Source organism: Neolamprologus brichardi, chromosome 12 (assembly GCF_056152115.1).
Source record: "Neolamprologus brichardi isolate AB-2024 chromosome 12, ASM5615211v1, whole genome shotgun sequence".
NCBI classification, from domain to species: Eukaryota; Metazoa; Chordata; class Actinopteri; order Cichliformes; family Cichlidae; genus Neolamprologus; species Neolamprologus brichardi.
The window spans coordinates 4,557,270-4,584,068 of NC_142115.1; the positions used below are offsets into that span (position 1 = coordinate 4,557,270).

Below are 26,799 nucleotides of genomic sequence, written 5' to 3' on the forward strand. Positions count from 1 at the left end.
AGTGAATGCTGTTATGTGTATGATGACCAAAACTAAAACTCTCTAAAAAACTGTTATTTCTTGCTGGCTTTCAATGGAAGATTATACCCATCCATTCAACTGAATTTGTTTTGAAGTCTTTTTCTGCTTTGATTGAGCTTGAAAGTCAAAAACACCACCAACAAAAAACTTTTAAAACTTCTTTTTGTTTCCTTTTTTCCTCTGAAGAAATCCTGAGCAGGAGGAACCAAACAGCTAAGAGCATCTTGACCACAGGGGGGGAAAAGGTGTGCACTGAGGATGAGTTTGAAATATTAACTTTGTTGTCACTGCTAAGGAGTTTTGGACACAGAAGGAGTGTGTTTAAAATGTGTGCATCTTCACTACCTGACATAATTATTTTTGACATGTTTAAATATTTTGTGAGGTTCATCTCTGTCCTCTGTTGTGTGTGTAGGATATCTTATGGCTGAAGTCCGGCTGACTGTTGCTGGGAAGCTATCGGTGAACGACTCTGCATCTCTATCTGAATATGGGCTCAAACCCTCGTGTGTGGTGCAGATGGTGGTGAAGGTCCACAGAGGCTGACAGAGACCAGCAATATGATGCATCCAAAGGACAAAATGCATCATCTTTGCTAACTGGCACTGAACTGTGTCGTCTTTGATCTTTGGTTTTCTTCTACACTTAAACATACAGCTCAATGAAGCATTAAATGTAAGAGACTGTATGACTTACTTGTTATAATAGTCTTACAGAGTAGGCCTTGAGATGGAAAGGATAGATGCAGCTTCAGTAAAAGACATTTTCAGGGAAAGAACATTTTCCAATTCCTCTTTGGAAATTTGAATATTGTGAACCAGTGGGATGGTTCACATTTTTGAAACTCGTGATATTGCGTGAAATCCCTTTATGCACACTTTGATTAGCAGGGGTAGCCGACAAGCATTAAAAAAGGATAATTTTTTTTTAAAAATGGGAAGAGCAACCAAATTATAACATAACATTAAAGTGAGCATGTGCTACACACCTCCTGCATGAATCAATAAATTCAGATATGTTTAATCAGTGATGCAAAATCTTACAAAACATGCTTTGGTTTTGTCCAGTGGACTCTTGCTGCCTTTAGCAGAGAGTGCTAATTGTGGGACTGGTGGATGTTTACAGCACACAGTATATGAAGAAAACTATAAAGATGTTTACATACAGCCTATAAAAATGGAATGAAATGAAAATTTGTTTCACAGCTGAAATTAATCAGATAAAAATAAAAACTGCATTATTTTTTAATGCTGTGCCACTGGTATTCTATTTGTACTTGTCTAGATTTATACTCCTCTACACCTCTTTAGATGCTGTATTGCTTTAAAACATTGATGTGAAGATACCAGTGCCCATTCTGCTGGTTAAAAAAATAAGAAGGTAATCTTTAAATACACCAAATGTTCAGGTACATCCTGAAGGGTGCAATATTCCACACAGGCAGGAGGGGTCACTGTTTGAAAACAGTTGCAGCTCAGCTAAAGTACATACAGTGGCATAACACTGCAAACCAGGGATACTGGTTAAATGACCATAGGGAGATTTTAAATAGAAAAAGCTAACAAAAGATCAAAATACATATGTACATATTACTCACAAATCATCTTTTTTTAGGGAACAGAAGAAGAAGGTCAAATTAACCATGGGCTCAATCTGGCTACAAAAGCTTTCTTCACATTAATAAATACATTACATCATACGTCACCTGCGTGTGGGTAAATCCTGGAGTCATACAGGAAGCAGCGGAGCCTGCTTCCTAGGCCTATACTGATATAGAGTGAAATCAGCAAGACTGATGTGTGTGTGAGCACATGGTTCCTGACAGTTATTTTGTATCCGTAATCATAATGCAACAATCAAAAAGAGAGGTGTTTGGATAAACTGTTGTTTATTTTCAGGCTGTTTATTCAAGATCCAGTGCATTTAACAGTGCATTGAAACATTTGATGCTGTGACGCATAATTACCTAAACACCAATGACAGGGTAATCAGAAACTTACAAAGTAGCCAGTAATCCTGGTGATGACTCGTGTGAACTTAAATCTTCTAGAAAAATATATGTGACCCTATGACACGTCATAGGATGTCATTTTAGCCTGCAGCCTGAAAATAGAGCGTAAAATGTAAATCGTGGATGGAAGGTTACATCGGACACCAAAAAGCATGTATTCATGCACCGCAGACGAGCTTTTCTACACTTCACCCAGACAAGCTGTATTTAAAACCACTAATGTCAGAACCAGTCGTAATGTACTGCATGTACACAGATCATTTCCTGTCTTTTGCCATGTGTGTGAAAGGGCCACAACGTCTAGCGTTCATGACAGAAAATGGCATCACACCAATCTTATATTTACCAAATTACAAGCAATCTATAATTTCTGAGAAGGTTCATGACATGTAGGTAAAATATTTTCCTCTACAAAACTCTAAATGTCCTTTGGCATCTTTTTAAATTAGCATACATCTTTAAATTAAATCAAAAGTAAGAAATATATGAAACTGATGTTAACGAGGCAGCTAGTGACTAGCTGAATAAAAAAAGTGCTGATGAGTCTTTGCGGTCACGTGAGGTTCAGCTGAAGGAGATGGTGCGGAAGGAGGAAGGAGGGATGATGCAGAAAGGCACAGAGTAGGTTTCCTCCATTGTGTCTTCACTCCTGCAGTTTGAACTGGAAAGAACTGGTGCTCCATTTGGTTGTGTCACAGTCAAGCATGGTGCGCTCTGTGAAGATCACATTCCCTTCTGCATCTATCAGGATAATTGTATTGGTCCTGAATGGATAACAATACAGAGAAGAAAACAATTATAAATTTAATATCTAATATGTATGACAGTGGTTATGAAAAGTCACTTTTCAGACACTGTTTGCCGCTGCCCTGCTAAATGATGTTTTGATAGCTTTGGAAAGGACTAACCCTCTGACCTTTTACCCAATAATCCAGTGTTTCATTGCTGTGGAGGATTGATTACACTGGGGATTTTTTTTGTGTGCCAAGAGTTCACTGTTCTGTGATCTTGCTGTCTAGCACAGCAGTGTCAGTCACCACCAGTGAACACACAAGGGGGGAGAGAGAAATGATATCTGGTGAGTGAGGAAGGCACTGACCTTGTTCCATAATGAGGGGAGCGAACACACACGGCTGACAGAGCCTGGATCATGGACTTGCTATATCCATCACCCTGAGTCTCCTGGATTGGATCAGGTGTGTTCCTGTTAAAACAACAACAACAAAAACAAAACAGATAACTTTAGAAAGCGTGTCGGGTTTTAATTGCACATGCAGTAATACTTTTTTCGTTATTTATTGCTCTTGAAGCAAATTCCATTTCTGAGCGATCCATAAAATCCACCAATGCCCTTTAAGTGTATGGGTGTCTGCATGGAAACTTGGGTCAGATTATACCAGCTGAGTGCTATTGGTGATCGCTCCCTGTAAGTCCCGTTTTAACCACCTTCCATGTGTGACCGATTAATGTGCTGGATCTCCTCTCAGCGACCCTTATATCTGAATTTCATTTGGGGGTCTTCAAAGCTGTGCAAGATTATTAAAGTATATAAAACTAAATTAAAACTAGATATGGAAAATATTTTAGTTAACTAAAGCAATAAAAATTAATTTAGTGTTTTACAGTTTGGTCTAATTTGTCAACCACGCTGAGCGGGCTCTGATTCTGACAGGGATGTCTATTGGTCTATTAGACAACACCCTTCACCCTCTTCTTAAATTATGCTTCAATTAATTGCACCTATTTATCTTATATATCAATCCATCCATCCCCTTCAGCTCATCCGTTTCAGAGTCACCAGGGGACTGGAGCTTATGTCAGGTTGACAGTCTGGCACAGAGCTCAAATGCACTGACATTCACATCTATGGGTAATCTATAGTCACCGATTCAATTCACTTTTACTCTGATAGTGCAAAATAACAACAACAGTCACTTCTGTTGTTGGGGTGGGGTGGCTGTAGCTCAGGACATAGAGCAGGTCATGAGCAGAGTATCAGGCTTTTTCAGTGGCATCTCCTACATACACACAATTTAAAATGCGCTTGAATGAGATTTAAGTGGGTGTTTGTGAACTTACAGCTCCTCATTATTAAGGACACTGAGCAGCTCTTGCACCAGCCCATCGCAAGAGAGCGTCTGGTCGCTGACGACGCTGGTGAAGTGTTGCTTGCCTTTCAGCAGTTTCTTCCATGGAGTATCCAGCAGCGAGTTGCTCAAGCCGTAGATTCCTGCTGAGGGGGAACAAGATAAATACAGACAAATTTAAACATTAGCAAGCTCTGCTAGTGTCTTTCTGGTGTGTTCTTCAATCTGAGAGCAATTTCACTGCGGAAATGTCAGACTGACATGAGCCAGCCATAGGCCAGGAGGAAAGGTATGAAAGGTTTCTACAGCAACCATACTGAAAACACAGACCTGGATTTAGACGGATGGGTTCAGGGCTGCCTCTGTTTCCATAGTAACACACAATGTCTTGTTTAGCTCTAGAGAGGACACAGTAAGATGGGAAATTAGACATTTTATAATAATCAAACGTGTTTATGTCTAATTATGACTGTTGTGTCAGGAGTCAGAAGACTTTGAGGCTATTGAAATAAAGCGAATTAGAGCAAAGAGAAAGTTCAAAGGGGCACTCCTCGGGGAAACATGGAAAATGAGCGCTGAGGGTGAAAGAGAATAACAAACTGCACCATATAGCATTTTTTAATGATGCATTTTCTTTGCAGCCCTGGAAAATAGGAATTAAGAAATGGGAAAGTTAAAATACTATACCACACTAGAACAATTTTGATGTTATCCACAAAGGACAACTGGGTGAAATTAAGGTTTCAAAGCAAAAATTAGTGCTGCAAACACCCTTGACTACCACAAAAGCCATTTAGTTACGGTGTTAGATCTCCTTGCAAAGTCCTCAGTTAGAGGGAATTTATTCAGTCTGAAAAAAATCTATCCGACATCAAGGGCATCTGTCACAGCCTTGGTACCGGAGAGTGAATAATAAATTATGATCGAAGCCTTTGAACCAGTAGTGGAATTCGTTTTTTTGATGTCAGTTTTATGACAGCAATACCAGTGGCATCAGTCAATCTCAAATGTGGTGCAACACTGTTTCAACATCTGACTTGGAAAGTTTCCCAGTTGAGAGCTGGCAAGACAAGGGCAAAATATGCTGCTGGGCTTTTACTCTGCGAATACATTTACTAAATAGTTTTAAAAGCCAAAATACATATTAGACAGTCTGACCTGTTAGCACCACAAGCTGAGAATATTTGTCATTATTAACAAAGATTTCATGTCACGTTGAGAAAAACAAGTCTATTAATGAATTCGTAAATTGAAAGAATGTTATTTTGTAACGGCTTTGATAATCAAATGAGCCTGCTTGGTTTTTCAACAAAAAAAACCAAATATTTCAACTGATTAGATTTTTCTCAACTTCACTTGCCTGAAAGAAACTATTTCTGATCATTTACAGAATAAACAATTAAAACAGGTCAGTTAAACAATGCTGAAAAATCTCTTAGTTGTGGGTGCTTAGTTATGTTTTGCTCTACGGGAACATGAACAATATAATTCACACCCTCATTCCTTCTCTTCATGGACTGCCCAAGATGTTGAGCATTTCCTTCAGATTTAGCGCCATGTTGACCTGATTTACATAATCATCCCCTACATCTGGGCTTCTCAAACTGTGGGTTTGTCTCCACTAGTGGGGTTTAGAGCCTGTGCAGGTGGAATGTGGACAACCAGGAGTCCAGCTAAGTCAAATGAAAATGACGTCCCAAGGGAAAATAAACAGAAGCTTGCCAATGCTATCAGCCTGACATTTAGGTAATAATTGATTTTAAAAACAAAAACATGCTTGTCAGACATGCCAGCCTCAGTGGAACAGAAGAACAGGCTTGGTTTTCCGATCTTCAAATGTCCATTTTTGATGGGGCTGTGTGCCAGCAAAATCAGATCTTTTTTTTTAGGCTTTTCAGTTAGCTCAAACAAGTCTGAAAGGAGTAAGGACTCCAAGCTGACTGCTTCAAAAAAGGTGTAAATACTGCGCTTGAATTCCTCCTACATATGAACTGAAATTTTAGTTTACAGTGTTAATTTTCTTATTAAAGTCGATAAAAATGATAAATTCCCCAATAACTTAGTTTGACATGATGATGTGGTGAAAACCATTGTCTTAAGTCAGCCTGGTTACACAAACATAATGGTGTAAGACAGGGGTGGGCAGCTCCAGGCCTTGAGGGCCGGTGTCCTGCAGGTTTTAGATATCACCTGGGTCAACACACCTGAATCAAATGATTAGTTCATTACCAGGCCTCTGGAGAACTTCAAGACATGCTGAGGAGGTCATTTAGCCATTTGAATCAGCTGTGTTGGATCAAGGACACATCTAAAACCTGCAGGACACTGGCCCTCGAGGCCTGGAGTTGCCCACTCATCGGGGCGATCGTGGCTCAAGAGTTGGGAGTTCGTCTTGCAATCGGAAGGTTGCCGGCTCGGACAGTCTTGGTCGTTGTGTCCTTGGGCAAGACACTTCACCTACCGCCTACTGGTGTGGGCCAGAAGTGAGCCAGAAGGGCCGATGGCGCGATAATGGCACCCTCGCTTCTGTCAGTCTGCCCCAGGGCAGCTGTGGCTACAACTGTAGCTTGCCTCCACCAGTGTGTGAATGTGTGTGAATGGGTGGATGACTGGGTGTGTAAAACGCTTTGGGGTCCCTAGGGGGGGACTAGTAAAAGCGCTATACAAATACAGGCCATTTACCATTTACCATTTATAATCTTGCTTGTATTAAATGTATATCGCATTGTGGTGGGGCGTGGACGCGGTGCTGGGTGGACGCACCTGCACGGCATCCGCAATCATGCCCGCCGGGGAATTGGGGTTGTTGTGGTGTATTGTGGTGTGACGTATGTGCGTCTGGCAGCTGCGGTCAATAAGGATGGCTCAAAACTGATGTATGGACCTGCCGTGTCTCATTCACACCACACGCATATTTCGCTGAAATATTTGTATCTCTTTTAAACCTCAGAACTGAGCATGGCTTCTTGAACCAACAACTATAAACACATCAGCACTGGCCAATATTCACTCAAGGCGAAAGCAGTCACCGCTCATCCAAGCATGCACATGGTAGCCAGTCAATGAGAACCAGATGGCACTGTAACCTGAGAGAGAAGCCTTTATTTGTCTGCTCTGCAAAAATAAAATTGTCTGAACTAGTATTTTGTCTTGGTATTGAGGTCTTCACTCAACAATACCTCAACAGCCTGGCTCTATCTACACACTTTGCAGTGATATCAAATCAAATTGACCATGGTGGCAGCAGGTGGAGGATTTATGGAGAGCGAGTTCCATTTGTGCTGTTTGAAACTGGCTAAAATGTTGAAAGTCCCATCAGGTGCGCCGTGGGTTTATTTGGGCTGAGATGAGGGAACAGCAGGAGGTCGGGACCATCGGGCAGAGCGAGAACAAAGAGGGAAGAGTCAAAAACAGGCTTTTTCAGATCCCAGTCAGAGAGTTAATCAGTATGCTAGCTGAGAAGTGTTCTAATGAAGAGTCCTCTATATTGAGGCTGCAGAGCATCACCAGCTGTAGTGTAGTTGGCTGAAATGGTTGAGTGAGCTTTCAAGAAATTCAGGTAATTTTTGAGGGAAAAAAAATGAATCATAGCAGACAGAATCTTTGGGATTTATGAGCAAGGACGTGTTCCTACATCTCGCCTAGTCACCATCAGTGATTCCAACTTTGGCAATATGTTCCTGTAAAAATGCAAGGAACTATTTCTAGTCAGTGTGATGGCACCATGTTGATTGAAAAGAGACACATGACAGATGTAGTTCTTAGTAAAACATTCAAATACTGTATGGAAACATGGAACTTCAAATATTTATATTACACCAGTGATGTATTGGAATTCAGACCTCCCATCTGATACAAAAAGGCTGTGCATACGACCGTGCAAACAACCAGAGAGCAAAAATTAACATCATTTAAATTTGTATGGCACTTTTTAGACATCTGGAGTGAATCATGCAGTGCGATTTATTGTAATCCACTCAGGAGAATCTCATCTTCTGTTCTTCTAAAACAGAATATGATTTCCCCGGAGGCGATGTTACAAGCACTTTGGAGAGAAGAAAAACAAATCCTCACAGTACAGTTTCTTTAAAATGTTGAGAGTTCATCCGCCCCGATACTGTGGAATGTGCGTATCTGCTGCCCCGCTGTGTTTCTTTTTGAGCCTGAACAAGTTTCTGCCAAGAATTACAACACAGGGTTTGGGGCAATAAGATCGAACCACTTTCTAAAGTTGTTTTTTTTTTTTAAACAGCCAAACTGAAAGTGCATTAGGGAGGCATTTCTTTGCGGGCAAACATCAGAGCACATATTTAATAAAATGGATAATCTCTGGGCATTGACTTTAAAGCAAGAGCGACTTAAAGTGGGATCAAAAACCAGAGCTATAGACAAGTCAGATGAAGTGTTGGATATGGAGCCTCGAGAGCATCAAGCTGAGAATATCTGAGTCAGATCAAAATTTAAATATATATGGCATTAGCTTCACGACTGTGAGGCCCAGTAGACATTTCTTGAAATGCAAGGCTGCCACAGACCAAATTATTCATGCACAATCCAATCCAAGATGATTAAAGAATATTCCTGGTGAGACGTCTTATTAATAAGCAGCAATAAATAAATTATCAAATAGTTTGTATGTTAAGTGTACAGTCTTGCTCTCGTGTACGTGTAAAGAGTGATGAGACTTACACAAAGAAGGGGGCACATCTTGACCCCACTGCCACCAGTCGCCACATCGTAAATCACGCCTGTGCTTACAGATGAAACCAAAAGCCTCTAATTGTCATGTAAAGCTACTGTCAATCCACCAGCAGTTATTGATTCGGAAAGAAACCAAACACCTTATTTCCTCAGGGCAGCTGGGCACATTGCAGTGGATAACAAACAGGCTGGTAATGATGGTGCTTACTAAAAAAGATGAAGCTTGTTTTTTGTCGCTGCTTATCATCTCTATCTGCAGTGAAAGTGACTCCCATCAGACAGGCATCTGAGGGGGGGAAACATGGCATATTTTGACTTAATAAGGCTCTGCTGACAGTTTTTAGCCCAGACAAAGCAGACATGAAGCATTATCACATCATAAACATGCAGTTACAGTCTGCTGGTCCCTCTTGAGTGTGGGGTAGTGTGAGTGTAATAAAAGAGGAATTCCTGCAGGGTTGTGCATGTGTAACTGCTGCCCCTGGTTTTAACAGGGACATCTGCATATTCTGAGCTGATCAAAAATAGCAGCTAAGCCATCTAGATAATGTCATATGGTTGCCCCTAGGTTAAAAAAAGAAAAAGAAAAAAAAGAGGTATACCAAAAAGCTTTCAAAGGCTCAGATGATACCGACACTTCTGAAAATAAACCTCGAAGTAGCTGACTTTTTGTGCAGGTATACACACAAGTATATACACAGACCTTTAAAAATACATGTTTGTTTGGAATCTCACATGTGTGTATTTCACTCGGTTCAGTGGTATGCTGAACTCTTGTGGCTTTCTTCACAGTTTGAGGTGCAAAGTCTGCTGAGATTGGGAAATCTAGTCTCTCAGATGCAAAATACTTAAAAAAATGATGTGAAAATTATTAGCGTGAGAGGCAAAAAAAGTCTAGCTAACTATATTTAAAGTGAACCAGAGTTGCAGTATACTTTAAAGCTCAGCAGCCAAACAGCACGATAGGAGTCCCACAGTAACTCATATGATGCTTTCACAGAATGTAGCCTAATATATTGATGGTACTGAGACACAGTGAATCTCAGTATAGTGCAAACAATCTAAAATATATCACTTTGTGCATTGTGGTGCCAATTTGTTCTACTGTTATTATGCCATTTTAAAAATGAATACACCACGATCACAAATGTAGGAGTGACATTGGTTTCTGCATGTGGTAAATATATATTGATCAAAAATGTTGATATTTGGCAACTGTATTCATAATTCATATAAAATATTGCCCTATAAATAAGCTTAGCTTTGAATGAGCCACTACATTACAGAGATATGTTTAAGTCTTTCAGTTGTATTGCTGAAACTTGCAATACCTAAGGCTACATTCACACTGCAGGCGAAAGCGCATCAAATCCGATTTTTTTGACCCTATGCGACCCATATCCGATCATGGTATGACAGTGTGAACGGCACAAATACGATATTTTCAAATCCGATCTGGGTCACTTTTGTATGTGGTACTGAATCTGATACATATCCGATGTTTCAGAAAGTGACTGCTGTTTGAACGGTCAAGTCGCATTAAATCCGTCTTTTACATCACTGACACAAGACAGACGCCAATTATCAGTGCCGGAGAAGCGCCCGAGAAGACATTGCGAACGCTTCCTGGCCATCCGGTGAAACTGCTGGGAAGACAACGTTGGAGAAACGTGAACATTTTATTTGTACTGTATAATCTGCAGATTCTGACAGAAATCTGCAGCTATCCTTTGAAGCAGCGCTCCTCTAAAACAGCAATAAGGATCATTATTAGGTTATTTACATTATTATGTAAATAACAAAATAACTTAAAAATAAAAATTGGGAAACGTAAAGTCCGAAGTCTTTATATTAAGGGCCATCAGTCACACAATACTGTTTGCTCTGGGTCTAAACAGAGCGCGTTGTGTGTGACGTCTTGTTTTGCGCATGCGGCCGCTTTGAGCGTTCACACTAGAGCGCGTTTGCTGTCGCATTTTATTTGTAGTGTGAACAAGCAGACAAAAAAATCGGATTTGATCAAAAAATTGGAATTGAGCATTAAGACCTGCAGTGTGAACGTAGCCAAAGCCACAGAAGATGTTTCCAACCTACAATACTGTTTCAAAAAGTAGCACCTTATCCATTATATTGGAGTTGGTAGAAATTATTAGGTGGCAAAAAATAGAATATGAAAAACAAAATATTTCTCTATCCTGAAAGCTCTTTTTGGGAGAACAAACTACTTCAGGCTATGTTAAGAGGAGGAAAAGTCCACTTTTTCTTCTCCAACAGAGACACAACTTTTAGAGCTATATTGCAGCTCAACCTCTGAACTCTCCTTTTCCCCGCTTTCCTTTGGGCAGGTGCAGTCATAATGTTATCAGCAGGAGAGCTGGCTGTACTCCTGTCAGGAGCGGTTTCTCTACCATCAGCAGCACAGCATCAAGCGTCAACACTTTAAAGCAAACTTTTTATGTTACATATTTTTGTAATTTCAGGTAATATTGCCTTTACATCAGCTACACTATGCTCCAGCTCCCTAAGACAACAGTATGGCTTCACTATAATGCAGCTCTCAACATGGGCCGACAACTTGACAGCTATCCGAGTGTGCACTGAGCCCATATTCTTTCTTTTCTATGCTTATCATCAAATTCAGTCAAGTCAGGCTTGTGAAGCACACGGGAGGGGAAAAAAGCCTTCGTTATTTTTTATGCTGTCTAGAGTTTCTTTGTTTATAACCCTGAAATATGAACAGGTGTTCCTTTGGAATTTTAATGCTGGCTCGTTCGCAGCTCAGTGTCTTTTCAGTTCTGCCTGGCTGGCACTCCAAAGATGAAGATGTTGCTTTTGTGGTTTTCTTTCCGTGGTAAGGCCAAAATTCAGAGGAACAAAGTTAAAGCCCAGTAAAAAATAAAATAAAAAAGAGACTCCTTTACTGTTTAGATTGTGAGAAGACACACATTATACAGTCTAGTGTGGCTATTTTGCATATTTCTTCTCACTCTCTGGAAAATATTTCATCTTATGAAATGCAACAGTGGATAGCGTCTGTTTTTATAACAAAATCTTAGTGTAAACATTCACATTATGGATATGCTTATTTGAATCAGCTTTATCAGTGCATAGCAAATATGCAGATGGATTTCACAACACATTTTACTCACTTGAACTCAGCTGTGATGAGGTTAAACCCATTGTACAGGTGGCCTTCTGACGACACCTTCTTCAGGTAGGAGTAGTTGTCCTGATCCTTGTCCATTAAATAGTGAGACACTAGAAATCCTGCAAATTAGCAAACGTAATAAGAAATGTATGTAATGTATGTGTACTACTTATTCCTTAGAATCAGTTATATTATCACATGGATTCTAGACACTGAGGCTGTAAAGGGGCACTTGGGACATTTTCATGGCTGATTACCTCGTCCTTGTGCATCAGGGTTAGGACGTCCCTCCATGTAGTTGGTGATGGCAGCCAGCTTGCCCCTTTTGCTGATCCCCAGCCATGACCCCCCTTCCTTCCCTAGCTCCAAGTCCAGGCCTGATAAACACAGAGTTACAATGTATTTTTAAAAAGAGAGGGGCATCAGACCTCACATGAAAAGAGTATGACTCGATTTTAACGGATAATAACAGAGATTCTTCAGTATACCCTGCAACCTTTGCATGCCAGTTTTCCTTAACAAGAACAAATGATGGGTAACGAATGATTAACTCAAGAAAGAACTAGGTCATTTGTCACTAATCATATGGCAAACAGACCTTTTAATTATTCACTGCAGCTAAGTGCTAGTTTGAGAAAAAACACATAAATTCATGCAATATGCAAAAGATGTGAAAGAGAAAGAATTTAACAGTTAGAAAAATGTTAATAAATAATAAAAAAAGAAAAATGAATAAATAATTAGTAATGGAAATTTGACGTTTCTCTGATATTAGCAGCAAATATATATTACCTATTATTTTTGAAATGGTCTTATTATGCTTTTACCTATTTGACATCATGCTGTATGCACAAATGTTAAAAATGTGGATATTAAAAATAGACAAAACTTCAAATAATGACGTCAGTGTGTGTGTGGTCATAGTTCTATATGCAGTGGATATCCCAAATATGACCATTTAGGCACACAGGTCTGGCTGTGAACACGGGAGCCCCGCCCCCCAACTGTGCAAAACCTTCTGTTTGGAAGAAACTGCCAATCAAAAGAAATTAGGTTTGAAGGGAGAGCAGTCTAAAAGGGAGAGCGGCTTAAATAGCTTGTTTCATATAGTAGATAGACTGAGTGGCAGTAAGAAATCGAGTCCACATTAAGCACAAATAGAACATATTTTTTTCTGTGTCACTGACATCACAATCAGAGGAAGTATAAAACTTATATAACCTTCAAGATGTTGTCCAATTGGAATGAAATCTCATAAGAGTGATGGCAGGAATTACTTTAGTCCATCAGTAAATGAATGTTTTCTTTCTACATCCCTCTCCTCCAGTTGACACAAAGAATGTCAGGCCCTGCAAATTTGCAGCACTTCCTGGTGATCAATAAAGACAGGTCCATTTATACAGTCAGTGACCTCGAGAGCCAAATGGTCTAATTCCTCTGAGGGTGGATGGAAAGCTAGCTAGATTCCACTGGGACCAATAGCTTACTTTCCTTCTCGCCATGCTACGTCTCCTTCAGGGCCCTACTGCTACCCACCCACCACACTCCCGCCCCGTTCATCCCCCAGCCCTGCAGATAAGACAGAGCCATTTATTCCTGTCACATTGCATAAAAACAGCCATCAATTAAGAACCCACTAGTCGAGTTCTGACCCCTCTATTACAAAGGGTAGAGGAGACTGGCGAACAACGAGGATATCGCACCATTTCTTCCCTCAGCAGAAAAACAGAAGACTGATTTTCTCTGATTAGCCATAATGTGTATTGAACATCAGTCAATTAAATGTAGTTTGCTGTGGGTGGGGATGTTCTGCGATGGATTTTTGAGGTGAAGGAAAGGGGTTTTTCCTTGACTAATGGAAGCTCTTTATTCTTACAGGTTAAGTTTGTTAAGCAGTACTAAAAAGCCAACCAACCTTGCATATATTAATCAAAATAAGCAATTAAATTCTAACAGACACGTTTACACAAAACATACAAGAAAGTTTTTCACTAATTTGTGTTAGCTTTAGCTTTAAAAATTACTGCTGTTTAGTGAAAAGCTTGACTGGTGGTCTCAAGTGTATATGTACAGGCTTACCACTGAGGATCTCATTGCTGGCCCCCCAGAAGTCTGCAGCTTTGGATGGCCTGTTGTAGAACTCATCTCTGTTTGCAGCCAAAATTAGCCTGAGAACATAACAGGTTAAAACTTGTAAAGGTGGCTCAGCCCCCAATCATAATGCCATGCATACAATCCCTTTACAATACAATTACAACATTGCATTACAATGTTAAAAAGCAACTCATTTAGTTGGATGACCTGTTGTAGTGCCTAAGAACCACCCTGCCACTCCATACACCTGGACAAGATGCAAACTAGAAATAGAGCTGTTTTCTCACCTAACCTCACTACCTGCACATTTGCTCACCTGGTTCTTTGTGCTCCTATACAGTCTCTCTATCATCTCTCTGTCCAGCCTCCTGGACTGACAATCGCACACAAATGCATGGTATTCAACTATATAATATAATATAATATAATATAATCCTAAGGGCTGGGAATCCACATTTGATATCAATATAACAGCTGCTTGTTTATGTGAAATCATCAGTGAATGTAGGCAAACCAATCGACACTGGCTTTGTATATCTTTTGTTGACTCTAATCACATGTCCACTACACTTTTTGCTCACTTTTTGATCTCTCTTCTTGCTGTTTTCATCCAGCTTTCTCCCTCTCGCCTATGGCACATTAAAAAAAAAAAAAAGAATATTTCTATCATATGGTGAATCTACTTCCTTTGATCTTAACATGAAGGTAAGAACATATGCTACTGTTATCCACTAGAGACTTATATAATTACAGTACATATATACATACAGCATCTGTAATGATGAAAACAGTAAGCGTTTGTAGTATATGGCCAGAAGGTCAGTGTAAAAATAAGCTCCCAGACTGTTACAGTGCAACTTTCCCATTTTCAGTATAATAAAGTCCTCAGATTCAACCAGAAGCACTCACGTTAAGCATCTCATTTTCTAAATTGATTGAGCAGGAGCCAGAGGAGAGAATATAAAGGGTCAAGGCTACAAAGAGAAGGTGTTTCTTTGAAGATGACCAAAGTAAAGAGGATCAAAAGGAATGTAACTGAAAAAAGCAAAAGGCAATAGAGTCAGGAGCTCAAGTTTAGAGAATTTATTCATATACAGCAGGCTTTTGGATATCATTGAGTCACTCCATATAAAACAGGTTTATTTAATGAAGACGTGCAAAAATGAATTGTAACCTTCTTGCAGTGGTGGGATTTGAGTCACAGGGGTCCCATCCTGGAACGAGGCCCAGGGTAGGAAAAGCAAGCCCAAAGAAACTCCATAGGTCCGTCCTCCTGTGGGCCCATCAACCACAGGAGGAGCCGTAGGATTTTAGTGTCTTGTGTGGATTGATGGCCCCGCAACCTGAACTCGTATAAGCAGTAGTAAATGGATGGATTGATGGACGGATGAACAGTTACAGATCCCTGTAGTACATGGGATGGGGTTGAAGTATGGTGTTTCATTACTATTTCCCAACTAGAGCAGCTAGTCATGTGAAATTTCGCAAGCAAATCAATTTTACAGCAGCTCCAAGTTTCACAATCTGAAGCCAAATTCTTGAGCAACAAGCAACAAATTCCCATCCACTCTTATGTATTTTGAGAACATGTAACTCGTGGGAGGAAATCACTGATGTTTTTTATGAAATGACTCCAATGCCTTTGGCTTTATTTGTGTGGTTTTATTCATTTTTAGAAACAACTAAAAACACTTTGAATCTTAAAAAACAAACAAACAAACTAGAATACAGTACATATTATTGTATTGTAAATATGTAGAACGAAGAGCTCAAAGATTCTGAACATTTGAAATAGACCAGGTTGGATTTTGGAGAAATATGCATGAGCATCTCTAATTACTGACACAGCCACGTAAATGAGAAGTGTATGACTATTAAACTCTGTAACTATCAAATAGCTTGAATCAAGTGTTGGATAACCCCACTGCTGTTAGGAGCTACTTAAAGCGGAGCAAAAGCAGGCTATTAAGGGGTTAAAACAATTTGAAATAGTATTTTACAAGTAAATCATCTCATCTCAATCTCATTTTGCAAAGCTGGCTGTGTCTGCCACATGCACGTAACCTCTGCAGGTGTTTTATTCCATTTTAAATTTGTTTTTTATTGTCGAAGCAAGGCTACGAGACAAACATTTACTGCTGCAAACAAGAGCGAATAGCCTGAACAAGAGTGTGATCTGATTTACAATAAATCCCCTTCAATGGGACTCTTAAGTCTGACACAGACTGCCTGTCAGTTAAGCGCTGCACTAAACTTTGACCTACAGTTTATTATTAATCAGAGTAAATCAGATTGTAATGACACCATTATGCTCACAACCATTAACAGCAAAACACTGTATTGTGACCTGTATCTAATGCAACACCTGTTCTAACATGTGCCTTTATTCACGGGTCACTTTTTGTCATTTTTGTAGTGGGCTAGTATGTCCTCACTTAGCAGTTAAGACCCAACAATCACACAGCAACACACAAGCACACAGCTTCATACAGCCAATCTTTCCTACTCAGATATTATGAAAAACAGTAAACACTGACTCTGTTCCTTGATGAAAAAGGTAACCTCTCTATTTCATGCAATTTGCAAAAATAAAATAATCTGCACTATAGCAGAAAATTCTTTTATTGTGTTTATGGATCTTTTGTGTTAGTTGGGATGCTTAATTTTTTAAAGCCTGTTATCAAATTGAAAGTAACACAAAAACAAAATCTCACATTTCAAAACTAAAATTGAAAAAATCCTACAGTGCTCATTTTGAATAGATGCCAGTCACCAGTTTTGAAAAGGTCTATGCAGAGGATAGAAAAGACTGGAAAATGTATATTCAAGAAAATCCACCCTGGTGAAAGAACTCCAGGCTAATCACTGAAATTACATAACATAAACAAATAAAAAGCATCTGTCTTATTTTTAAGTACATATGGGGAGTGGCTTCGTATTATGAGAAGATGCAGTGAAAATACAAATAAAGCATTTCAATACATCTTAATGCCAAACTATGTAGAATTATCTCTGGCACAGAATATTATTAAAAGGATTCTAAAAATCTCTGGAGAAATCTCCGTATACAGCAGCAGGGCTTTGCTGTGAAAGAGTTTGCCTATCTGTAGTCACCTATCAAAAACTTTTGGGGCAGAATGAAATGAAATATTAGAAATGTTATGTTTTTACAAGCAAGTTTTCACTCAGATGTCTAGCCTGCTTATAGAAATCGTTTACTAGCATCTCCACGGTTAGAAAACCTGTAACTAAGTATTACTCTATTGTAGGGCTGCCACAAACGATTATTTTGATAGTCGACTAGTCACTGATTATTTTTGCGATTAGTCGACTAATCAGATCATGCATCCATTGGACATAAAACATACAGCTTATTGCACCAGCAGCATCTGCTCTTATATAACTATCATTAGCTTATAGCTTTAAGTGTTTAAGGTATGTGCTAACTAAAAATAAAGACAAGATGAGAGTTTATTAAATTTTAATGACATTTGCAGATTGTTTCAATGGAGTTTAATCTGCTTGACATTTATTCAGCTGTGTAAAAACTCTAACTTTAATCTCAGCCAAACCGATTTAATCAGGAACAAATAAAATACTAAAAAAAAAAGAAAAGGCAAACAATAACATTTTTAAGTTATCTAAGTGACTTATATATCTTGTTTAACCTGAGTAGCGAAACACAGCGGTGGGTTAGAAAACGATTTGCCAGGAGTCCGGTGTTCTCATGGCTCTAGTTAGCCTTGCCCCCGGCTAGCTATCAAGCTAGTGGGTAACAGACGTCTCCGAAAACGTCAGAGCGCTTTTGAAAATATGTGGTGTCTTGATAAACTGAGCAGATATTTGAGGTTTACACAGCTACATTCTCCCCTGAAAATATGTTAATCGTTTATTTTGTGACCCAGAAAGAATAATAAGAGTAATATCTAGTAACTACCTGCCGCCATTGTTGACAACTGAGCTGGCCCGTGCTATGAATTCTGGGACACAGCTTCTTCTTCTTCGGGATTTAGCGGCAGCTGGCATCCTTGTACATGCAGTGCTGCCATCTTCTGTTTCAGTCCGTTATTACACTCTTAAATCCTACTACTTATTCCTGCGTCTTTTGTGATTTTACAAAGCTTCAAACGACACGTCGACTATTAAATCAGTCGTTGACGATTTTAATAGTCGACGTAATCGTGACTAGTCGACTAATCGTGGCAGCCCTACTCTATTGTTTCATATGATTGAAGAGGGTAAGTAATAGGAGGTGCTGCTAATTACACCACTCCAATTGCCTAACTGTTCTTCAGAAACTGTGAGCGCCTCTATAAATGTGGACGTTTTAACTGTTTGTTGGTCTGGAGCATTCAGATATGTGTTAATACAATGCCGCAATGTTACCAAGAGTTGGGGAGCAGCAAAGTCACCCCAACGTCAGACGATGCAATGCTTAAAGAAACTGCAGAAAACCCAAGTTCTACCACTCAGAGTATGGGTGTCTGAAAAGGTTTCCAGGAGAAAGCCTCTTCCTCCTAAATCCCAAGGCTTCTGAAACAATGTCCTTCAGATAAACAAGACTACAGTGTAGATGTCTGGCTATTGTCACCTTTAAAAAACAAAACAAACCCCCCCCCATTTCATACCACGTGTCTGGCACAGTGGTGGAGGAGTGGTGTTTTCGACTTGTTTTTCAGCCACAGGACCTGGGCACCCTGCAGCCACTGAGTAGATCAAAGTTATTCTAGAGTCAAATGTGAACCCATTTGTCCAACAGTTAAGGCTTGGCTCCAACAATGGGATAACAAGACAATGATCTCAAGCACAGCAGCAAATCTTCAACAGAATGGCTGAAAAAGAAAAGAATCAATGTGCTGAAATGGTCCAGACCTGTATGTAGCAGGTCCTTAAGAGAGTTGTGCATAAGCGAATGCCCACAAATCTCAAAGAACTAAAGCAATATTGTAAAGAAAAGTTGGCCACAATTCCTTCACAATGACGTGAGAGACTGATAAAAGTCATACAGAAAACTATGACTTTAAGTTATAGCTGCTAAAGGTGGTTCTGCAAGCTACTGAATCACCAGGTGCATTTAGACTGAGTTCCATGACAACATTTCTTCTTCATGACTGTATATATATGTGCCCCCCAAACATGCACAATTTAAATCTCAGTGTGTGGTGGGAGCAGGGGGGATGGGGCTGTTAGTCTGAGTATGTTTGCTTGATAATATAATCATTTTTATATCGAGTTGCTTGGATATGTATTTGTATGTCATATTTATTATTGCATCTGCCTCCCCAGGGACAGCAGATGGAAATGAGCAAGTAGCTAAATCTGTTATAAAGCATCACTCCTCCTAAGAGATGAATGTTTTTGTTCATGGTCTCTGACAGTCAAATAAATAAATAACTAAACCAAATTAAGGACAGATGCAAACATTCCCTGTCCCAACTTTTTTGGAAAGTATTGCTTGTTGCTGGCACTGACTTTAAAAAAATGCCATACATTAAAAAAAGGTTTGGTTTTATTTAGTTTTTGTGCCATTTCCAATAAATCTAGGGTTTAAACTGCTTGTAAACCATTGCATTTCATTCAATATTTTTAAATATTTCAAGCAATTTTATAACTTCATCTTTAGATGTATTGAGGTAAAGACTTCTGTCATATGATTACAAATCATTAAAAGCCACAGAGGCCAGTGAAATGCATCAGAACCTGCAAATGTATGTTTTTATTCCTAAGCTTCTAATGGTCTTCCTATTATTCCTTCAACATAGGAGCTTGCATCTTGTTTAAAGCAAACAAATAAGGCAAATGACGTAACAGGGGTCGACCTCTGTGTATCAAAGGCTAATGACAGCCCGTTCCCATGGTGCTTTATGAGCCACCACTGCTCCTGAAAACAAAGCTAACACTAATGATGCTACACAGGAAGAGAGCATCTGCTTTTGCATCCTGAGGGGCAAATCCCATGCAAGTGGCTCGGATCACAGCGTGAGTCAGCCAGCTGGATCATGTAGGAGGCACAGTGGTGAGGAAAGAGCTATCAAAGCTCATTGACACTCAACTTTGATTTCTTTCTATTCAACAAACACAGTGACTTGTGTATCCAAACACATGTGGCTCCCATGGGATAATTTCCTGAGCCTTTGATAAATTTACACCAAGGCATGTTAATGTTAACCTCATGGTGGGTCTAGAAAGATAAAGGAATCACCAAAGTCACTAGACTTTCATTATCATCCTCTGGAGATAACGAAAGTCACCAAAAGCATGGACATCTTCAATTGCTGTCGAGGCATTTAAGGTTGTGTCAGAGTGATGACCTAACAGGCATGCTGCCATCGTATATAGTGACCGTATCCCAGGAGGATCAATCATTTTATTTGCTGTTCAGTTACAGTGTCAACATGCGTACATCATGAATACATGCTTAGGGGTGGCGCCAGCTCAGGAGGTGGGACAGGTCATTTACTGATCAGAGGGTTGGTGGTTTTCTAAGCACTTAGAAATAGAAGAAAGTGCTTATATGAATGTGGGGTGAATGAGACATGTTGTATTCTTCTTTTAGTGCTCAAATAGAGTACAGAAGTGCTATATAAGAACCAATCTATTTAGCATATACTATAATTTACTTGCAAAGAGCCATGAGCAACATGAGATAAAGAACTATTACAAAAGCTCTATGAAAGGCTGCCATTATGCTGTTTGTTTAGTACATCAGCATCATCTTTTGGTTCAAGGGATTGTAAGTGGCACTTTTATATTATGTTTAAATGACTAACCTTAATGAGAAGTGATACAATATATCCAGGTCAAAATCATACTGCAATGCTATTTGGTGGACTGCTGCAGTGCTTTTGTTCTGAGCAGCTGGTGAAGAAAAACACAGTGGAGACTAGAAATTGCGTTTCTGAATACAGAGATCTCAGCATGCGGGTAATCAGCGAGTCATTTGTGTGGAATATTAACCCATTTAACTCCCGCAGATCCATTCCTGTCATTTTGTGCTGTGAGCGCTTTAATAATTGCACTTAATGAAACTTTAATTCTGCCTTCAATCCAATTTTATCTTAGTATGCTGCATATTCCTTTTGATTTACACATTCGCCTGAGCAAAAGAAACGACTTCTGCAGCCAGTACAGTCTATAAATAGCAGACATGATACTGCATTAGGACACAGTGCGTTTCACCTTTCCCCAGGTTCAGGTCTGAGTCAGTACTCATAACACACCTCTGCTGTGATCTCCTTAGGTGAGGTCAGACTCCCAGAGGGAAGGACAAAGATGGACAATGGCCTGGCAGAGAGCTTGCTCTCAAGCTCTGGGGGATTATAATAAGCTAGGGCTCCACATACCATCAGGCTGTAACTCACACTGACTGCTTGTACTACACCGATCTGTGCTGTTCACTAAAAGAAGTTAGCATTTACTGCTGGGTAGGGCACACGGAGGTTGCACAAAGAGTCAGTGCTTTCATAAAATTGGTAGAGAGGCTGTTTCTAACTTTCCTAGCTGCAGGAAGTATCCGGCTTTGTGAGGGAATCACAGCAAAGATGTGAAAAAACATTGCAAGAGTTTGGTAGCTGCATGTTAACTATGAATTTTGAGAAATATGCTCTAAGTAAAATATTAAAACTGGCAGAAACAGTTACATAATAAATCTGCATGAGAACATAAATGTTCTATAGAGTTTTTATCACCTCACCCCCTAAAACATAGCGCACAGAGATGGCAATAACATTAACATAACCACAATGTTTCTTCACTTGCTGCTACACACTTGATTTACGAGGTTAGGAGAGTAATATTGCACTTAGAGTCTCTGCTGGAGTGTCCTTAGGCAAGATACTAAAATCTCTGCTCAGAGTGTGCAGTTCTGTGGCTGACAATGCCTCGAGAGGGTTTGCTGATATCTGTTTTTTGTGCTTACCTTGTTTTTGCTTTATTACCTACAGTCATATGAGACAGCTCTATTGTTTATCGAGAACTTGCTCCAAGTCCTTGTATATTTAATGTATGACTTAACTGCCTTACCTGTAGGCATTTTTGGATGCAGGCCGGGGGTCAAACTTGAAGAAAATTATACACATGGATGTGCTGGGGATTGATGGCAGGGCTTTCACTTGGTTCACATCTGCCTCTAAATCTCAGCCATACCTGACAAAGAGAAGAATATAGAAGGAGTTATTCTGAATACCCTTTAAAGAAAACACACAATCGAATTCCCACACCTTGCAATATCACAGCAAAAACAAAAATGACTAATGAAAAAAAAACCCCTCCTTGTGTACTTTAACTCCTATTTCTCTTGATTTCCCTTGAAATGTTTCAAAATCTTGACTGATAAATTGTGGTAAATTTAATTAACCAGACTAGATTCCGAAAGGCACCTGCCTATATAAAGTCTCATGACTGATGATGCACGTCAAAGCAAAAACCAGGCCAAGTCAGAATTCCTGCAGTGATCAGAAACAGTGCAGTATTGCAAAGCATGCTAAGCATTTTGCTGCAGGGAAAATTCCAAAGAACAGAATGGAGTTTATATTTCTTAAATGAAAGCAGTTTGGAATAAACAGGACTCTTGAAACTTTTGAACTAGCAGGCCATCCAATCAACCAAAAGAGCAGGGACTTTAGTAGAAGTGACCCAGTGGTCGTTCTTACTGAAATTCTGTGTGGAGATGAGAGTACCTTCATAAGGACGCTCATCACTGCAGTACTCCAATGATATCGGGTTTATGGCCCAGATGGCAGGCAGAAGGAGGTTCCTCATATCAGACTATGAGAAAAAAGATTTCTAACCTGAGGAAACCAAGTCCTCTCATCGCCTGAAAGCGACAAGAGTGAGTGACCAGAAAATAGACAATATAGACTACTGCAGTTGGCAAAGACGTTCAACCTGCCAAGGTGATCCCCACCCAGACTCATGATTTATTCCACCGACAGTTTGTAAATTAAATACAAACATCTATGTATAAGCCTGGAAATATATCCCAGGTGACACACCTCTAATAAAACAAGGTTAATGTGATATTCACGTTTTCTTAATTAACATATTTTCTACGTTTTTATTTCGTCATTTTGAGGCGAATAAAGTTCTGAAAACTTTCTGAATACATTGTTTCCAGACTTAGAACACAGCACCCAAAAGTTTTTTTTCCTCTGTCTGCGTTCACTCAGCACCTAGTTTATATGTGGAAGAAAAACGGTTTCCCCTTATAGAACATGCTAATCACATTTTATTAGAGTCTTTGCAGTATATTGTGTGGTCATGTCCTGAACCATATTCAGAAGGACTGGGATACAAGTCATTCAGCTACAGTATGCTAACTGTGATGAGTGCAAAGGTAGCAATTGAGTAGAGTCGTAAACTTAGCCATATGTCACAATGGCATTTAATGACTCGCTAGTCCGACCCCAATAATCAGCTGGTATTATGAAGCTAGAGGGTTGTGACAACTTGTCACAGTTGACATCAACTACACATTTTGAATGATACGAGGACACGAGCGAGTAGCATCGTCGCAGGACATTAATATTTGATAGACAGCAACGAACTAGCTTAGTAGCATATCCACAGACAAAATATTAGTCGAGTAATATGGTTAGTTGAACGATTAGTTCCAGGATAACTTCACCTATACATAACTAGCTAACGTTAGCTTAGTAATAGTTAACAGTATAACGAGGACACAGACCCAGCAAACTTTAGCTACCTACCCAAACTTAGCTGTGTGCGAAACAATATACTACAAATGACATCTGGCTAATCGGTTTTCTACACTGCTGTTGTGTCGGCTACTTGTACTCACCACCCCTCAACACTCGGTGTTGACAGCTAAAAGGAAGTACTCACAAAGAGTGACCTCGATTTGTGTCTTCAGTCGTTTCATAAGGCTAGAAATCCGACGTGACCGATTATTATCTGTGACGTGACCTTAACCCCGCCCGCTTCTGCATTTTACATACATAAAACAAGCGCATATGCTCAGTATTCCAGTATGATTGGTCATTTTACAAAACACGAACAGCCAAGCTCGCAATAAACGGAAGCAATGAGGTTTCCGGTTTAGGTAACATTATTTTCAAAATAAGAGCATTCGTGTCAGAACTGTGTTTTATGTTACAATTATTTAAGGAAAAAACGGCTTGGCAAACAGGGTTTATTTTATTAACATGATTATGCCTCACAATACAATATAACTGAAAACGATATTGTCATTTGTTTTAACACATAGACTGTAGTACAGGGTAGCATTTTTCCAAATAAGGAACACTTTTAATTTGAAAAATATTCTGTAGACGTCTTTTTTGTATTCCCGCGGGCTTCACCATGTAGTATTGACATCAATCATGTCATATCAATAGACAGGAGAAGCCTACAGAGAAATGCAAGATGAAACTGATAAAATAAAATGAAATAAAATAAAATAAAATGAAAAATTGATATAGAGTTTTATGAAATTTAATGGAAGGTTTAAATTAATTTAATTCACTGACAGAAAAACTTAAACGTAATAACAGGAGTAAATTCACTGAAAGTAACAAGTCTTTTTATGAATAATCGAATAAGGTTAATTTTCCTCCAATAGTAGTTTGAATGGGGCGGAGACACTCGCTGTGACCGACAGCATCCAGCACTGTTGTGGATGAGCGGGATAAAGGCTGCTCTGCCTTTCATACACTAGAATACAACTTCGCAGTCTCTAATTAACGTATTTATTAGCCGCTTCGAGTGCATCCAATAACTTCAAAGCCCATTAGGTTAGGTTTACTGCTTGTTATTATTTTTTATTTTTTCCCCGCTGCATGTGGAGCGACTAAAGGGACGCGCCGACAGCAACCTGCCAACTCCAGTTTGAGAGATTTGGCAGGTTGTGAGAGTAGTAGGCTCTCCCTGCAGCAGCTAGGCTAACTTGCAGGCAAACATAACGGCGTTCGCGGTGAGGCTCGGAGTACTGCTCATCACAACGGGGAGTCACTTCGCCTGCGGGAGCAACGATGACCGGGAGAAACTGAGGTAACCAGAATACAGCTCTGTTATTATCTCGTAAGTTTTATCCTGTTCTCTCAGCAGGAGGCGGGTGTGACAAAAATGTCAATTAACATCAGGAAAGCTCACAATAACCCGCGGGCTGTGTTTCCTGACATGAGCAGGTGCTCGTCTGAAGTGTAATGAACTGGACTCGGTGTTATTTGGTTAAAGCTTTAGCTAATTTATTGTTTAAATATGCGTTTTTAGGGTGGCGCGGTGGGAAGAGATATATTTAATGCTCCTTAAAAAAATCTATAACAACGAAGGCTTGGATGAAATTGAATATATCTGCGCGTGCTCCCGTGTTGTAAACATTCATGGATGCAGTCAAAGGAAGCGAGAGCCGCCACGAGCTGTCAATCATCTCATCCTCACTGCTCTATTGTTTTTCGCTCGTGCTGTTTGTGAGTGAGTTTCCATGGAGAGTCTTCCGGTTTCTCTACTCTAATTACCTTATTTGGAGAAGGGGCGGCTGACTGATGGGGTGCTGTTGTTGTTGGGTTAATAGTGCTGTATACACGCAAACGCCCGAGTGAAGTGGATGTTTTGAAAGAGTTATTCTCAATAGACGCTGATGGATCCTGATCAGGCTTTTCACACTCGATAGCCTTCCGATGGCCTCGAGGTGCGCTGTTAAAGCAATTAACTGTGCAATTAATTTATATCTCAGCCTCGTGGCAAATCGAAATTTATAAACTGTCACCCAATCTTTTCTTTTTTTTGTGACACTCAACATTCAGAACGAAAGCACGTTAAATTGGTATTTTGCAACCCCGCCCCACTGACCATTAACAGATCATCTACAAACCCACTATACAGCCTTATAATTTTCTTTCCAGATGAACATGAGGGTACTTTTTAAAACTTAAAAACTGTGATCAGTAAGCTTTGTCAGTGAACCATCATTCAAACAGTCTAGGTCTGAGTTTACACTTGCTTTTAAAAAGTGTCTTTGGCAATTGGATGGCAAGTGAGCAGCTCAGACAAATCAGTGTTTACATCTGACTCTGATTTCCTTACTGTCTAAGTCACTTCCAGTAGAAGGTCAAAGGAACAGTAATGTAATTAAAGGAGGCCTAGCAAGCAAAATGACATGTTACAAGGACTAAGACAGTACATGCTGTTGCAGCTGTCCTAAACCAAATAGGATACCAAAGTATCCTACTAATATATCATTGCTTCATAGCCACATAGAACTCAAAAATATGGAAGATTTGTGCCCATTTAACAACATAAGACTTTATATTTTGTGACTACTTCACAAACTGCCCGATGCTTGGGTTTTTTCATTACAATTTTATAGTAATACTAGTTATTTCCATTGAAATGTTGTGATAACCCTGACTGCAGGTTTATCTAAGATCTAAGTGAAAGCAACTTGGCTTCCTTGAGTTTTCTGGAGTCAGTTGGATAGGAACACCTTGTGTTAATGTGTGAGTTATCACTTAGATATAACACGACCTGCATGCCGAGTCTTTCAAGTGGAACATGGATATACACAGATCAATTATTAAATGCTTTTAATTGGAAGCTTAAACCACCATAATGGGTGTCTGTGTATGTGCACTCTTTTGTGTAAGGAATATGTATGGAGTGACCATCCAAACAGTGGTGACACTGTAGTGAGATCTGAGGCCAAAGGTCTGCACTATGCAGCAAGTGGTAACTTCAGGTTTAAACCTGGGTTTTCAGTGCAATAATTATGCTTGATTTTT

The 26,799-nt window shown here is 39.6% G+C and overlaps 2 protein-coding genes across 10 annotated transcripts in view; one reads left to right on the top strand and one right to left on the bottom strand.

The window, feature by feature from the left end:
* Window positions 1-1,892: 1,892 nt before the first annotated feature.
* Window positions 1,893-24,071, bottom strand: tango2 (transport and golgi organization 2 homolog (Drosophila)). Of its 5 annotated transcripts, none has more exons than XM_006808744.3 (9): window positions 23,906-24,071; window positions 22,085-22,207; window positions 14,048-14,136; window positions 12,226-12,345; window positions 11,970-12,087; window positions 4,450-4,517; window positions 4,112-4,265; window positions 3,132-3,236; window positions 1,893-2,796 (listed from the first exon to the last, which is right to left on the bottom strand). In XM_006808744.3, the coding sequence occupies exons 2-9, from the start codon at window positions 22,138-22,140 to the stop codon at window positions 2,676-2,678; spliced, it is 831 nt and encodes a 276-aa protein (XP_006808807.1). In that variant the 5' UTR covers window positions 22,141-22,207; window positions 23,906-24,071; the 3' UTR covers window positions 1,893-2,675. The 5 variants fall into 5 exon arrangements, with proteins under 5 accessions (XP_006808807.1, XP_035771712.1, XP_006808805.1 ...); XM_035915819.2 differs by having other exon boundaries at window positions 4,112-4,262; window positions 23,862-24,070; XM_006808742.3 differs by having other exon boundaries at window positions 23,862-24,070.
* Window positions 24,072-24,703: 632 nt separating this feature from the next.
* Window positions 24,704-26,799, top strand: part of arvcfb (ARVCF delta catenin family member b) — a 297,352-nt gene continuing 295,256 nt past the window's right edge. For all 5 annotated transcript variants that reach the window (XM_087848924.1, XM_087848925.1, XM_087848928.1 and 2 more), the window contains exon 1: window positions 24,704-25,069. The gene's annotated coding sequence lies outside the window, so the exon portion shown is untranslated. The remainder of the gene's footprint in view (window positions 25,070-26,799) is intronic.

Bases quoted from the DNA above. Each gene is read 5' to 3' on its own strand.
- tango2 (XM_006808744.3), bottom strand. From the start codon at position 22,140: ATGTGTATAATTTTCTTCAAGTTTGACCCCCGGCCTGCATCCAAAAAT. The intron at 12,088-12,225 runs GTAATCAGCCAT...GCTAATTTGCAG, and splicing joins CCCTGATGCACAAGGACGAG to GATTTCTAGTGTCTCACTAT. The intron at 2,797-3,131 runs GTCAGTGCCTTC...TTATCCATTCAG, and splicing joins TCCCCTCATTATGGAACAAG to GACCAATACAATTATCCTGA.